The 16,516-nt window shown below is 45.6% G+C and overlaps 1 protein-coding gene and 1 long non-coding RNA gene across 3 annotated transcripts in view; both read right to left on the bottom strand.

The window, feature by feature from the left end:
- The window catches only part of Pds5a (PDS5 cohesin associated factor A), a 96,710-nt gene extending 87,924 nt beyond the window's left edge, over positions 1–8,786 (bottom strand). For both annotated transcript variants that reach the window (XM_052199725.1, XM_052199726.1), the window contains exons 1-2: positions 8,608–8,786; positions 7,607–7,781 (exon numbers count right to left, since the gene is read on the bottom strand). In XM_052199725.1, coding sequence (XP_052055685.1) covers positions 7,607–7,741 — 135 coding nt within the window. In that variant the 5' untranslated portion in view covers positions 7,742–7,781; positions 8,608–8,786. The remainder of the gene's footprint in view (positions 1–7,606; positions 7,782–8,607) is intronic.
- A 1,034-nt stretch (positions 8,787–9,820) lies between these two features.
- LOC127696454 (uncharacterized) lies at positions 9,821–15,429 on the bottom strand. Its single transcript, XR_007980227.1, has 3 exons — positions 15,380–15,429; positions 10,213–10,381; positions 9,821–9,997 (listed from the first exon to the last, which is right to left on the bottom strand). It is a non-coding gene; the product is annotated as an uncharacterized LOC127696454 (long non-coding RNA).
- Positions 15,430–16,516: the final 1,087 nt, after the last annotated feature.

The raw sequence follows: 16,516 nt of genomic DNA, 5'->3' as shown, positions 1-16,516 counted from the left end.
CAGGAAATCACATAAATGTCAAAGTGAACCAACTCCACACAGTTGTCTTCTGACACATGCCATGGACATAAATCATACAGATATATACACAGTAATAACAAAACTTTAAAACAAAAACTGCAGGGAAACTTTGTAGGCAGGTGTTTGAGGCATAGCATAAGCCTGAGACCCTAACACCTCAACTTTTAACAAAAGGAAGAAACCTTATAAATGGTACTGATAAAAAAGATGTGAATTGAAAAAAACAAAAAACAACAACAACAAAAGATGTGAATTTACTTTGTCCTTAAGTAAAATGACTAAATTTATCAATGTTATTGAAAACAGGCCTACCCCATAAAGAAAAAACTAAATATGCATGGAGAAAGCTTAGAAATAACTTTATATAATTAGTCTCTGTGTATTCAGAGTACCTGAAGGAATTATATCTTATAGGCAAACATATGCCTAGATTTTGATTTATAAACACCATCTTCTAGTAAAACTGGAAATAGGATCACCAGAATAAAAAAGCTACCAAAATCTGGGCCAGGAAGTATAAGATAAATAACACCTTATACAAGAAAAAGTAAAAGGGGCTGGAGAGATGGCTCAGCGATTAAGAGCACTGACTGCAATTCTGAAGGTCCTGAGTTCAAATCCCAGCAACCACATGTTGGCTCACAACCATCTGTAATGAGATCTGATACCCTCTTCTGGTGTGTCTGAAGACAGTTACAGCATACTTATATATAATAAATAAATCTTAAAAAAAAAAAGAAAAGTAAAAGACCTACACCTACAAAGACAGCTGCAGGTAATGCATTCTTTTCTGAGTACCTGGCAAGATGGCAGAAGTAGAGTAAAAGAAACAGAATTCCTCAAGTTCACCTACTACGACATGGACCTGAACCTGCTGCTAGACATCTCCTATGAGTAGCTGATGCAGTTGTATAGCACCTGCCAAGGTGGTACCTGAATGGAGGCCTGCAGTGGACACTGCGCTCACTACCCAGTAGCTTGTACACAGCCAAGGAAATGCTGCATGGAGAAGCCAGAAGTGGGGAGACTCACCTGAGACCTATCATCCTGCAGGAGATGACAGGAAGCACAGTGGGCTTATACAAGGCCTTCAGCCACACCTATGCAGGCCACCCAAGCCTCCCACTTTGTTCCCCTCAAGGAGCTGTGACCAATAGGGAAGGTAGGAAGCTGGTACTGGGAAAAGCAGCCCAGTAGTCAGTAGAGCTCTTGCCTTAGTTCAACCCTCAGTTTGGAGAGGGGAGATTCTTTGGCTGGACAGTGGTTCATGAAATCTAAGAGGCAGGAGAATTAGAACAAATTCCAGGACCAATTAAGGTTGCACAGCAAGACCCTAGTATTAAAAAGGATACTAGAATCCATACACTCATTTCAGACAGTCCGAACGTCAACTGAAAATGGAGTTTGACATTTGTTTCTAAAGATGGTTAATTGTAAGTTTTTGTCAACTGGACACAAATTAAGAGTCACCCGAGAAGAAAGCCCTTGATTAAGGAACTGCCTTCATCAGACTGGCGGGTGAACATATCTGTAGAGCATTTTATTTTCTCTGCTCTTGCTTTTTGTTTGTTTTTCAAGAAAGGGTCTCACTGTGCAACTCTGGTTGGCCTGGAAATTGCTAGGCAGAGTGGACTGACCTTGAAGAGATTTGCCCACCTCTGGCTCAGGAGAGTTGGGGGTATGTTTTTGGTTAATGATTTAAAGCCCTCTATGGGCAGTGCCACTCCTAGACAGATAGTCCTGGGTTATAGATGAAAACTGAGCAAGCCATAGAGAACTCTGTAAGTCAAGTTAGTTCCTCCTTGGTCTCTGCTTAGTTTCTGCCTTGGCTTCCCTAAATGAACTGTAACCTACAATCCAAACAAACCCTTTCCTTCCCTAGTTCCTTTGGGTCAGTCATTTAACACAGCCACAGAAAAGCAAAGTAGGACTACTGGAAAACAAGCTATTCCAATAATCTCCAAAAGCATTGCTTGTTCTAACAACTTTCTTCACAATGGAGAACTGACCACCTATGAACTATCATTAAACAGCATAATTAGAAGGACAAATGTCATGTTTCTCAATGGACTCAGCTCTAACCAAATAGTGTACTTGCCATTAACACCCAACTAAAACTGGGCGGTGGTGGTGCATGCCTGTAATCCTAGCACTCTGGGAGGCAGAGGCAGGTGGATTTCTGAGTTCAAGGCCAGCCTGGTCTAGAGAGTGAGTTCCAGGACAGCCAGGGCTACACAGAGAAACCCTGTCTCCAAAAAACCAAAAAACCAAAAAAGAAAGAAAAAAACCAAATCAAAACAAACAAACAAACAAAAAAAACCACTTAACTAAGTCTAAGCAAAAGGAGATAAGAGAACCAGATTATAGAAGTTTAAGATACACTGCATGAATGCATTAAAAAGATTATGCTGGGCTGGAAAGATGGGTCAGCAGTTAAGAACACTGGATATTCTTCCAGAGGAGCATTGTTCAATTCCCAGTACCAACACAGCAGTTCACAAGTATCTGTAACCCCAGTTCCAGGAGATACATGTGCCCTCTTCTGACCTATGAGCACACAAAGCACACACATGGTACACAGACATACATGCAAGCAAAAGACTCATACACATAAAATAGTTATACCTAAAAATAAAAAAAAGTTTACGTCAGAGCTGAGGCTTTAGTTTAGTGTTGCAACACTGGCCAACAATGAGCAACTCCCCAAACTCATACACAGTACGTAGACAAAAAGACATAAAACAAATATTAAAGGCTGGGCAATGATGGCGCATGCCTTTAAATTCCAGCACCCTGGAAGCGAAGACAGCAGATCTGTAAGTTTGAGGGCAGCCTGGTCTACAGAGTGAGTTCAGGGCTACACAGAGAAACCCTGTCTCAAAAAACAAACAAAACAAACTACCCCTCCAAAAGAAAGAGAAGCGACCAAAATTCAAACAGATTAAAGAAAAATTACAAATGTTTATAATCCTATATTAGAATTAGAAAAGAGTGGGAAAAATGAAATTTTAACATTTTAAATTTCCTCCAAAACCAACATTTTTAGTATTCTTAATGCAAAACAGGAGAAAAATTGTCTATAAGTTGCAGGCCAGCTAGTTGGGAGGAACAGGGAGGGATAGCATAAACAAGAGAGACCTTGCCTCAACACGGTGGGAGAGAACTGACTCCCACGAGTATTCTCTAACGTTGGCAAGCATGCACACATACATACATTCTTTTTAATGTAGGTCAAGAAAGAGTAGGAGGAATTTAAAATACTTAACCATGAAAGTATTTAATCATTTAACAAGTATTTGTTGTATATCCATGTACCGGGTATTATGATGGAAAAAATATGCTATAAGAACCAAAAGTGAACAAATCTGATCTAGTACCTATATCTATCTGTAAAGCTTGCACAGAGGACAAATCAAAGAAACAAATGGACCAACATAAAATCAAAACTTTGTGTGTATGACCTGAAGGACTTAAAACTACCTAATATGAGCCGGGCGGTGGTGGCGCATGCCTGTAATCCCAGCACTCTGGGAGGCAGAGGCAGGCGGATTTCTGAGTTCGGGGCCAGCCTGGGCTACAGAGTGAGTTCCAGGACAGCCAGGGCTATACAGAGAAACCCTGTCTCGAAAAAAGAAAAAAAAACAAACAAAAAAACTATCTAATATGAAATCTAAGACACTTCCCTTAGTAAGAAATAAAGCAGAAATGATCCTGATACATTCAAGGGGACAAAAGCAACTGTAACCAAACCTTGCAAAATACATAGTTTTCCAGAAACAAAAATTAAAATTGTACTATGACCAGCCACTATGGTGTACGATTTCAATTTAGTACTTCAGAGGTAGGCAAATCTCTCTGAGTTTGAGGCCAGCCTGGTAGAAAGACATATGGCTATGTAGACCCGTTTTGTTTTTCACTATGCTAGCATGAACATGTTCTGGGTACATAAACCCAGCAAAGAGTGTAATGGCAGTACTTGGAAGGTAGAGGCAGGAGAATGAATCCAAGGTCACCCTCATCTATACAGCAAGCTTGGGCCAGCTTCGTACTGTATCAATCAACCTACTTACTTACCCACCCTCTCCCCGCCATCTCGAATCAAAACTCATGAGCTGTTGATACTAGCTCAGAGACTAAAGGGAACAGCCAAACCTAACAAACAAATTTGAGTTTGATTCCCCAGAACACAGAAAGGTAGAAGAGAACCAACTGTACAAAAATTGTCCTCCTGCCTCTCCAACTCACGTGCTGTAGACATGCACTACCATACAAAAACCTTTAAATGTAATATGTTGCCAGGCAGTGGTGGCACACGCCTTTAATCCCAGCAACTTGGGAGGCAGAAGCAGGTAGATTTCTGAGTTGGAGGCCAGCCTGGTCTACAGAGTGAGTTCCAGGACAGCCGGGGCTTCACAGAGAAACCCTTACTCAAAAAAGCAAACAAACAAAAATGTAATATGTTTTCATCACGAATCTTTATATGTAGTAAAGATGCCTTAGAAGTAAGCCATATCAGCCAAAACAAAAATGACACCAGTGCCCTGGATCTGCTACTAGTCAGCTTTTAATGGTCCTGATGAATGCTACTTGGTCATTTAAGTACTATGTATGTATGTATGCATGTATGTGTGTGTGTATATATATATATATATATATATAGAGAGAGAGAGAGAGAGAGCACAAAATTTGCTTTAAAAAAAAAGTCACAGAAATTATAAGAATATGTTTTAGCCATGCAGTGGTGGCACATGCCTTTAATCCCAGCACTTAGGCGGCAGAGGCAGGTGAATTTCTAAGTTCAAGACTAGCCTGGTCTACAGAGTGAATTCCAGGACAGGCTGGGCTACACAGAGAAACCCTGTCTCAAAAAAACCAAAAAATAAGATAATAATAATAATATGTTTAATCCCAGGTGTGAGGACATGAGGCTGCTTCACAGCAGCTACCTAATGACAAGAGGCAGGGTTTTGCCAGCTGCAGATAGCTGCTGCGTCTGTGTTATTTGGAATTCTGGGAACTTTTCAGAGGGTATATAAACACTAGGAGTCTGAGAGGCGGGGTCAGGGATTGTTGTCCTTTAGTGGGGTTGGTTGCAGTTTGTTAAGTCATGCTCAAAGAAACAAGGAGAAAAAAATTAGATTCAGGGACCTTTCTCTCTCCCCTCTACCCTTCTCTACCTAGTGTCGGGGTGAAACTGGGGGATAAAGGGTGGGAAAAAGAACCCACAAAGTATCAAAGACCAGCTACCAAACATGCATGTACACACACAAAAACACAACAGTCTCACATTAAAAACAAAGCTTTAGCCGGGCGGTGGTGGCGCACGCCTGTAATCCCAGTACTCTGGGAGGCAGAGGCAGGCGGATTTCTGAGTTCGAGGCCAGCCTAGTCTACAGAGTGAATTCCAGGACAGCCAAGGCTATACAGAGAAACCCTGTCTCCAAAAAACCAAATCCAAAAAACAAAAAAACAAAAAAAAAAAACCAAAAAAACAAAAAAACAAAAACAAAGCTTTAGTTGAGCTTGATGACACAGTCCCAACACTTCAAAAGCAGAGAGAACGGAGAGAAGTTGAGACCAGCCTTGTCTACAGAGCAAGTTTTGGGCCAGAACCAGGCTTGAAAACCACAAAGCCGGGCGTGGTGGCGCACACCTGTAATCCCAGCACTTGGAAGGCAGAGGCAGGTGGATTTCTGAGTTTGCAGCCAACTTGGTCTACAGAGTGAGTTCCGGGACAGCCAGAGCTACACAGAGAAACCCTGTCTCCAAAAACAAAAAGCAAAAAAAAAAACAAAACAAAAGGGCTGCCCCCCGCGCCCCCTCCGCCCCCCCCCCACCCCACCCCCCCCACCCCCCACCCCACCCCCCGCCCTGGAGAGACTACAGCTCAGAGGTTAAGAGCCCTGGCTGCTCTTCCAGAGGTCCAGAATTCAAATCCCTGCAACCACATGGTGGCTTATAACCGTCAGTAATGAGATCCCTCTTCAGGTATGTCTGAACACAGCTACAGTGTACTTATATATAATAAATAAATAAGTCGTTTTAAAAAATCGTTTAAAAAAGAAAACAACAAAGATTCATCTGCTTTAGACTGAGGTATAGTCAGTGGCAGAGCGGGGCCTGAGTTTAACATGCACTGCCCGCACATGTCCCTACCTCTACCCCTGGAAAAAGAAATGGAAAGAAAAAGGAAAAAGATACCTTTTAATTAAAGAAACTGGGTCTTTCAAAAAGGCAACAAATGGAAACTAAAACACAGGAACACTTTAAACACATAACATTTACTAGGCACTATACTCAATTCCAAGATCAGGCCCTAAAAATACATTTTATAAAGTTTCATAAGACAGAAACATTGTCAGCAGTGTTCACTGCCTAGCCTTCCACCATGTCTGACCTCACTCTGAAGCAGGCCTTTTAGCACAATGGCTCTCAACCTTCCTATTGCGTCCTCATGTTGTAGTGACCCCAAACAAAATAATTCCATTGCTACTTCATAACTGTAATTTTGCTGGTATGCATTATGAATACCTAACACACAGGATATCATAGTTGACCAGTGTGAAAGGGATCTCAACCACGGGGTGAGAACCACTGTTGTTAGCAGGGTGTGATCATAACTCTAGTGTTTTGGGAAGTAGAGACAGGGAGATGGTTAAGTTCAAGAGCAGCTGGGTTATGAGTCCTGTCTTAAACAAGTCATCTAACCCATTCTGTCTCTCCCTCTGTCAACTCCCTACTTCATTCAATAGTTTAAGATCTTTCTCCTCCACAACTGTTAAGTTTCCTCACAGGGCTCACTGCCTATTCCACCCAAGCCAACCAACTATGACAACCAAAATGACTCTGATTGCCTATAATACCTCCTGGTGCATCAAAGTTGTCCAAAGTGACAATCACTGCCCGAAACTGATTCCATAACAAACACTGCCCTCATTCAGTAGCAGAAAAGTTAAGTACAAAACTGACAATGCAAGATTAAAACAGACAGACAACACTGATATTAAGGACCACACTTATACCAAGAAAAATGATGTAACACACTTACACACACACACACACACACACACACACACACACACACACAAATATCAACAATCCAGTCCTCAACTTTCTTAGGTATGTGTACTAAAATCATCATTTCTCTTTAAGCTCAAATTCTGAAAAGTCTGTACACTGTATGAAGTTTAGCCCACTGTACAGTTAGTTAGGGGAAAATATGACTGCTTCTGCTCAAATCAGTCTTTTTTGGGGTCGATTAAAAAAAAACTGTCTACACTTAAGGGTACCAGCCACTTAAACAATATTCATTAAATAAAGTAACCACAAGGGAAGCAACTCAACATGCATTCTTATGCATCATAAACTGGACAGAAAATGATCACGCTCTTTACATTTCCCATGCTACTTGTGTCCTTTCAGAACTTATCCAAAGATATTGCCAAGTAAGAACAATACTTTTCCGGAGCAGTTAAGATATCTTTAAAAACTTATTACTAAAAACTCCAAAGGCCAGGTTAAGTAGTCCAATGAAACACGAGTCACAAAGCCATCCAGAGCATAGATCATCGACCCAGACCCTTACCTTCAGACGTTTGATCATTTCGTCGGTGGTGATCTTGTCGGTGATCTCTTTTACTCCCGGAGGGTAAGCGATCTTCCCGTCCGCACTCACGACGCCACAGAGGGCAGTGGCAGGCTTCGGCTGCGTGAAGTCCATCCTGGGGGATAACTTTTCTTTCACAGTCCTCTACCGGCCTCTATCGGTCAGAAAACCAAAGTTCAGCGGGAAAGGGGCGACTTTGTAACCTCTTTTTCATTTCAAAAATCTCTAATCTGGAAAGGGCCCTTTCATTCCCCCCCTCCCCGAGGCCAGGGACCCCGCCACTCGCTCCTTCCCTGGGGGTAGGACCCGGCTAGGCGTCCGCCACCCCCACCCGAGCCAGCCCTGGTGCCACAGGGTTCTCGGCTGCAGCAGCCCCGGCCGCGAGAGGCGCCGAGCAGCTCCCGGAGTTTCCTAGCCCTCTTTTCACAATGAAATGTACCCCCGAGCACCTAGGTCGGAAGTTTGGTGGCCTCGGGGGGCCAGCGAGGACCCAAGGCCCCACTCGGCTCGAGAGAAGCGGCTGGGTCCCCGCCTGGCCGGTCACCTCAGGGAAAGGAGACTCGAGGCCTAGAGGGTTCAGCTTAGGCCGCAAAACTAGGTACCCAAGAGGACCCACGCGCGGCGCCGGCTCCCGGGAGCAGAACGCCATAGCCGTGCCTAGCCCCGGGCCCCCGGCGTCCTCGCCGCGCGGCCGCCCCTCCCCGGCCAGTCCGCCACCCCAGCCAGCCGCCCGCGGCCCGAGCCCCTCGCCAGGAAGCGGAGGACCCGGCTCCGCACTTCACATTTTGTTCCGTAACTTCAGCAACCGAGCCCGGCGGCGTCTCAAGCCCCTCGGTCGCCCGGCGCTACTCGGCACCGCGGAGGCCTGAGCCACCGCTCCGGGCAACCCCGCCGGGCCTCCGCGCGCGCCCTCCCCTGCGGTCTCCCCTTCCGTCCCTCCCTCGCCGCCGCCGAGGGCGCGAGCCCGGCCGCCGCTTTACCTCCTCCTCATGCGGGCGGACGGTGCAGCGAGCGCCGGGCCTCTGTCAGGTGGTTGCGCCGCCGCCGCCGCCCCTCGTCGGGCTGCACACAAAGCGGCTCCGTCGGTCCCGCCGCCGCCGCCGCCGCCCGCCCGCCCCGGAGCGGCGCTGGGGCTGGCGGTGCCGAGGAGCAGCCGCCGCGGGGGGAGAAGCGGGCCGAGCGTGCGCCGGCCGGGGCGACACTGCCGCTCTCCGTCGGGCTGAGGAAGCGCAGCCTCGGCCGCGGCTCCTCCGAGAGCCCGCGCGCGGGTGCACGCCCGCGCGTCCCCCCCGCGCTCGCCCGCACCTCGCGCCCACCCGCACCAGACGCCCTCTCGCCGCGGCGCGCTCCCGGACGCCCGTGCCCCGCGCAGCCGGAGCGTCGCGCACACCCAGAGCCCGTCACGCGAGCGGCGCGAGAGCCCGCGAGAGCACCGCGCGCCTCGCTCCCGCCCCTTCTCGCTTCCGCCGGCCGAGCCCCCGCCTCCCTCGAGCCCGACGCGGCCGCGCGCTTGGTGGACAGCGCCGCCACCCGTTTGGCGCCAAGACCTGCCCGCGCGGGCGCCTCCGGGAGGCCGGCAGCCGAGCGGGCGCGCGGAGGAGGAGCCCCGGTGGCGGGAAGCGGACCCCGGGAGGCGCCGGTTTGCGACGCTCCTTGCCCCCCGCGGAGTCCGGGGCTCCTGAGGTTGTGTGGTGGGGAATGGGACCGGACTGGTTGAGAAACGGTTAAGTCCTCGGAGAAACCGCTGGTTTCCCCTCCAAACAGAGCCGAGGCAAAGTTTTACAACTCGGCACGACGTGGGCTGCTCATTCTCGTGTCTTCGAGAGTCGCCCGAGGTCGCAGCCTACGACCTTAGTAAGACTCCTACCATGAAGATTTTCAAAGCTGCAAAATAGGAAGTTGGCATTCGATCTCAAGCTGTGGTTCCCGGGCTTCTGGCCTCCCAGTCGTTTTGGGTACAGGCTGGAAACACAGATCAGGGTTCCTGATAGTGTAACCCAGAAAAGGAAAGAGCTAGGGTGCTTTTAGAGATTTACAAATTACCTAAGCGAATCTGAGACCTCTTTTTTTTTTTTAAGTTGTGAATACACCAAAGATTTACTTTTTCTTTTCTCCAAAAGAAAGGATTGCCAAGGAAAACTCAGTGCAGCAGTGTTTGAGCAATTTAAGGTAAATATTGAAACGATTGAACCTGAACAATACACGCATAATTTCAGGAAACGACTTTTAAAATAAGCAGTAGGAGGTGGTGGTGGCTCACGCCTTTAGCACTCTGGAGACAGAGGATCTCTTGAGTCTCTTGAGTTCAAGGCACCTCGTCAATCAAGCTAGCTCCAGGACAGCAGACAGCCAGGGCAACAAAGAAGCACTCTCTCAAAAAAAAAAATTAATAATAATAATAATAAGCTGGGTAGTCATGGTTCACGCCTTTCATCAAGAGGCAGAGGCAGGCAAATCTTTGAGTTGGAGGCTAGCCTGGTCTACAGAACAAGTTCCAGGATGGCCAGGGAAACCCTGTCTCAAAAAAGTGCAAAGAAGAAACTGGGCAGTGATTGAATTTATGCATTGTTCTTTAAAATACCCACCTTTTAACTGGCCTATGGTTGCAGCTATTCAAGAGATTTAGGCAAGAAGATTTGTTGAGCTCAAGATTTCTGGACCAGCTAGTTAGTGTGTGGCAGGGACGAGGCAGGTCTTCTCTGATATGCCAGTGGTCCCAGTACTTGGGAGACTGAGGTAGAAGGTTTGGAAGACCTAAAGAATAAAAACAGGAAGGGAAAAAATGTATTGTGTTTCTGAGGCAGGGTCCAACCATATCCTGAGGCCAGCCTGGAACTTACTATATAGCCCAGGCTGGCTCCTCAATCCTCCTGACTCTGGAGTACGGGGATTGCAGATAGGCCCTCTTCTGTCCCATTACTCCCAACAACTTCCCATTGTTGAAAGGTATTCTTGTATATGGAGGTAAAATATAACTTACAATGTATTACTTTGTTATTATTTGTCTAACCCATTGTTTTACCTTTGTGGAGAGAAACCATCACCAAGGCAACTCTTATAAAAGAAAACATTTAATTAGGGCCTTGCTTACAGTTTCAGAGCTTAGTCCACTCTCATCCGAAAGCATGGAGGGAGGCAGAAGAGAGACACTGGGCCTAGCACAACCGCAGAGCTAACAAGGCTGATCCTTTCAAATGGCACCATTCCCTGGGGACCAAGCATTCACACCTGCAAACCCACAGCAGCCATTCTTATGCAAACTTCATACTAGGGTATAATTTTGTAAGCTTTCAAAAGATAGTAACCCCTGAGATTGGTAACATAATTGAAACCGATTGCAATACTCTTTAGAGTCTGTAGCCAAGCCAATTTGCAGCAATGCTCCTCTCAATGACTACACCATATTTACTTTGTATTTTTATTTTTTTTAAGATTTTTTTAAATTTATTATGTGTAAGTACATTGTTGCTATCTTCAGACACTCCAGAAGAGGGTGTCAGATCTTGTTAGGGATGGTTGTGAGTCACCATGTAGTTGCTGGGATTTGAACTCAGGACCTTCGGAAGAGCAGTTGGTGCTCTTAACCGCTGAGCCATCTCTCCAGCCCTATTTTTTTAATTTTAATTTTCTTTTTTATTGATTAATCTTGCTATTTGACCATTTCATTTGTGTATATAATTTATTTTGTTTTGTTGTGGTTTGTTAGTTTATTTGTTGAAACAGCGTATCAAATGGCTGGCTTGGAACTCACTTTGTAGACGTGGCTGGCCTTTTGTTTGTTTATTTGGGTTTTTTTTTTTTTTTTTTTTTTCTCTGTGTAGCCCTGGCTGTCCTGGAATTCACTCTGTAGACCAGGCTGGTCTCGAACTCATTAATCTGCCTGCCTCTGTCTTCCAAGTGCTGGGATTAAAGGCTTACACCACCACCACCCAGCTTATTTTTCCTTTTTATATTAAAAGTTTATTGGGTTACTTATAAGAATTTGGATGAAAAAAAAAAACTTTAAGCCGGGCTACTTATAAGAATTTGGATGAGTAGCTATCTATAGGAACATGAGAGATCCCAGGAGGACTGTTCAATAGCAACTGACAATAAGAAGTTCTGCCTTTGCATTATTCAGTATAGTGGCCACTAGCTATGATCCTAGAGAAATAATGACTTTTAATTTATTTATTTATTTATTTATTTTATTTATTTATTTTTGGTTTTTTCGAGACAGGGTTTCTCTGTGTAACCCTGGCTGTCCTGGAACTCACTCTGTAGACCAAGCTGGCCTCCAACTCAGAAATCCGCCTGCCTCTGCCTCCCAAGTGCTGGGATTAAAGGTGTGCGCCACTACCTCCCGGCATGACTTTTTTTTTTTTTTTTTTTTTTTTTTTTTTTTTGGTTTTTTTGAGACAGGGTTTCTCTGTGTAGTCCTGGCTGTCCTGGAATTCACTCTGTAGACCAGGCTGGCCTCGAACTCAGAAATCCACCTGCCTCTGCCTCCCAAGTGCTGGGATTACAGGTGTGCGCCACCACGCCCGGCTCCGGCATGACTTTTAATTTTAAAAAAATTTAAGAGACAGGATCTCACATATTATCCAAACAGACATTGGAATCCTAGGTTCAAATAATCCCTCTTGTCTCTGCCTCTTTAGCAGCCTGGACTACAAAATGATTTACTGATTATTTTAAAATATTTTTATTATAAAGTGCTGAGGATGACAGTTGATACAGTGTTTGACATGCCCAGCACCACATAAAATTGAGACTGGTGGTGAGGCCTATAATCCGATCACTCTAGCAGGAAGGTCAGAAGTTCAAAGTCATCCTCAGACACATATCTAATTATAGGCCAACCTGAGCTTCACAAGATAAAAACAAGTCAAAACAAGACAAAAAGACAAACAGAAAAGGAAACCCAACAGTGTGTGTGTGTGTGTGTGTGTGTGTGTGTGTGTATGTTTATGCATATACACCTATACCCCTGTATTATTGGTTCTCAACCTTCCTAACGCTGAGAACCTTTAATACGTTTCCTCATGTTATGGTGACCCCCCCACCCATAAAATTATTTTGTTGCTACATTATTGTAATTTTGCTACTGTTATGAGTTGTGCTTGTCTGATAATGCAACTCCAAAGGGGTTGTGACCCACAGGTTGAGAATGACCTGTATATACCTAATGAGTTTAATTAGGGCTGTTTACAGGAGCATAGATGAGGGATTGTTTGTGGGAGCAAGGGAACCTTCTCAGTGGCTCCACCCCTCTCGTCATCCCCCAGCAACGATTAACCATCTGTATAGATCATGGGGAAGTGTGGGGCTTCGTGAGCACCTCTCCCTAAAACAGGATGGTTGCTGCTGCTGCTAATGCTGGGTTTCAGTCACTGCAGTTGCTAGTGCTGGGTTTCAGTCACTGCAGTCTTGTCAAGTGGTCATAAGCAAAGAAATTGAAGATGTCCTGACTACAGAAGATTGTCCTTGCCCCAAGGGAGCTCACCACCCCTAATCAGCAAGAAGTGGCAAGGAATTAGGGCAGAATAAGGATGGGAAGAGAGGGAGACATATAAGGACCCAATAACATAGCCCAAAACAGCAGACCTGCATATGCACATGCCCATAGATGTGTACATATACCCATGGGAGTGTTTGCACATGTGCATTTGCCATGTGTGTAAGCCTCTCAGGTCTCCACTTGTGTTACTGATGGAAGGTCTCTCACTGAACCTGGAGTTTGCTGCTTCGGGGAGGCTGGCTAGACACCTGCCTCTGCCACCCAGTGTGGACGGTCTGGGGATCTGGATGCAGGCCCTGGTACTTGCACCACAGGGACCTTACCAGCTGAAGCAGCACTCCAGCCACTCTCCTCCTCCATCTGTTCCCTTTCTTCCTCCCCTTCCCCAGGACTTGAGATAAACCTAGGGCTTTAGACATACATCTGCCCTTGAGCGCCACTGCCCCTTCTGAAAAATATGGTAGATGCCTGTGCCGGGCAGACTACCTGTCTTCCATGACACTTACTCTTCCAGTTCACTAGCCAATGTCTCACTGGCAAGATGTCTGCTACTGTTGTTGTTTTGTTTTGTTTTGAGACTGACTGACCCAGTGTCCCTGTATAGTCCTGGCTGACTTTGAACTCTTGGCAATCCACAGTCTCCCAAGTGTCGTATTTCTAAATGTAAGCCTCATCCCTATGTGTATTTGCTTTTCTAAGGTGTCTTGCTATCTAACTGCATCTGCGTTAGAGTTCTGGAATTGTAAGATTGTAGGTGTGCCCCATGACAACTGTCAGAAAATCTCTTTGAAATCTCATACACATAAATGTAGCCTAGGCTACAGAGTGAATTCTAGGCTAGCCTGTGCTACAGAGTGAGAGCCTGCCTCAAGCAAAACAAAATATAGCTAAACTCAAATCCTTGCAGTCGCTAATAGGAATTGCTGTACTTTTATCCTATTGATTGGAGCCTGCCCCAATCTGTGAGTCAAAATTTTCAAGAAATCACAAAGTCATATGATCTTAACAAATTTGTTGTAATTTTGTCCTTTGATAATGCTAGTGTCAGTAAGTGATCTGAATGCTAATGTCTTCTGGGATACTTTGAGCAATGCTAGAGGCACACTACTGATTCCTGTTGAGGTCTCCTGTCCTCACAGAACGCAAGTAAGTTTCTGTGGGGTCAGTCTGCTGTTTTTGCTTCAAAACCTCAATCCTTTTTTGGCTCTCAAAACCAGAATTGGGTTATGCCCTAAGAAAACATCATAGCTGAGCGGTGGTGGCACACACCTTTAATCCCAGCACTTGGGAGGCAGAGGCAGGTAGATTTCTGAGTTTGAGGCCAACCTGGTCTACAAAGTGAGTTCCAGGACAGCCAGGGCTACACAGAGAAACCCTGTCTTGAAAACAAACAAACAAACAAACAAACAAAGAGAAAGAAAGAAAGAAAGAAAGAAAGAAAGAAAGAAAGAAAGAAAGAAAGAAAGAAAAACATCATGGTCTTGGGATGGATCCACGGTTACTTTGTGCTGTGAGGACTTTAGGGTGGCTGACAAGTCAGGTAAAAAACAAAAAGGACAACAGGAGTGGGAATTATTGGCAGAATCAGATGTCTAAACAGGATGGATAGTAAAGAAACTGACAGTACATTGCATTGCTCTTGCAGCTCAAGACTCTTGTCTTCTGTCTGACCTCGGCCAAAAGGCTGAAAAGTAATTCTTTTCTCTCCTCTCCTTCTCTCCCTCTCCTTCTCTCCTTCCCTCCCCATCTTTCCTCATCTCTTGTCTTTTCTTCCTCTTCCTCCTCTTCTTCCTCTTCCTCCTCCTCCTGTTCCTCCTCCTCTTCTCTTCTATGTGCTCAGGTCAGGGGAAATTATCTAAGTTGGTCAAGAATATCTCAGAGCCAAAGCAATAATTTGACTGGTGGTAGACCAGCTCTAAGAGCTAAAGTACAGCTCTAAGGGATGTTAACCTGCCAGGAAAAACCAAGGCTGCTGTTCGCTCTAGTCCCTCCAGCACACTGTGGTCAGTCTAAAGCAGGGGATTCTGGCTTTTTTTTCCCCCCAGTTTTCTATTGCCCAGAACAATGCCCTGCCCGTTGCCCTGCCCATTGCCCTGTGAGGAGCTCAGTAACTATTTGGTTAACCTTTAACTATGTATCTTGGATGTCCTACTGTGTTCTACACACAGCCCTCCCCCCCTCACCACCCTCACTAGTGACTTTATTGCTTTTTATTCTCCTTCCCGGCCTCTCCTCCCTTCTCTCCTCCTTACCTCTCTTCTCTCTTCTCCTCTTCTCCTCTTCTCCTCTTCTCTTCTCTCTCTCTCTCTCTCTCTCTCTCTCTCTCTCTCTCTGTTTTGTTTTTGGAGAGTTTGTTTTCTTTTCAAGGTTTATTTTTATTTTATGTGTATGTGTGAGTTCCTGTGCAGGTTACAGATGTGCACCAGAAGCTGGCTAGCCAGCAGGGAGAGGCAGCTGCATGGCTGGCTGCTGAGGGCTGATGCAACAGCAGAGCTGCCTTACAGTAGGACGTCAGGTAATCACACTAACTCAGAAACAAGATCTTGCCAAAACCAGCTGACACCAATGGAGCAGTCAACTACTATTATTTGCTTCATTATAATAGTGTCTGCATTTAGTATTAGCATAACAGCTTTGAATGTTCCCATGTGTGTCTGAGTCATGAAACATCTGAAACCCCCATATAAAGAAAGACAAGAGAGGAATACTCTGTACCAAGGAAGTATACTACCTTTTCGCCACCTTCACTGATGAATCCACTCAGCCATCAAGATGACCTATGAAAATGTTGCTTCAAGCCAGGTAGGGTGGCATATGACTGTAATTCCAGCAGAACTTGGGAGGCAGAAGGAACGACATAGCACATCAATGTCCCGGTCTGCCAGCGCTGCAAAGTGAGACCCTGTTAAAAAACAAAAAACAAACAAACAAAAAAACCTAGTGCCACATTTCTTTAATCCCAGCTCTTGGGAGACAGAGGCAGGCAGATCTCTGTGAGCTCAAGGCCAGCAGGTCTATAAAGTGACTTCCAGAACAAGCAGAGCTACACAGAGAAACCCTATCTTTCAAAACAAAAAACAAACAAACAAACAAATAAAAAAAAGATAAGCGATGGCTCTGTTTGCGCTCCCTGAGTCTGTAACTCCCTTTCCAGGAGCTCTAATGCCCTCTTCTGGCCTCTGCAGGCACCACTGGGAGCACAGACACATATCCAACACTGGAGTAGGTGTAAGGGCCAGGAGTGCATGCAGTTCGGTGGCGGAGTGAACACTCACCTAGCCTGCAGGAAACCCTGAGTTTGATCCCAGCGCCATAGAAATCGAACATGGTGGCATAGGCTTGTAATCCTAGCACTCTGGAGGTAGAAGGAGAATCAGAAGTTCAAGGTT

This window comes from Apodemus sylvaticus, chromosome 11 (assembly GCF_947179515.1).
Source record: "Apodemus sylvaticus chromosome 11, mApoSyl1.1, whole genome shotgun sequence".
NCBI classification, from domain to species: domain Eukaryota; kingdom Metazoa; phylum Chordata; class Mammalia; order Rodentia; family Muridae; genus Apodemus; species Apodemus sylvaticus.
The sequence above is the reverse complement of the archived record's forward strand: the minus strand, read 5'-3'. Positions and strand labels throughout refer to the sequence as shown.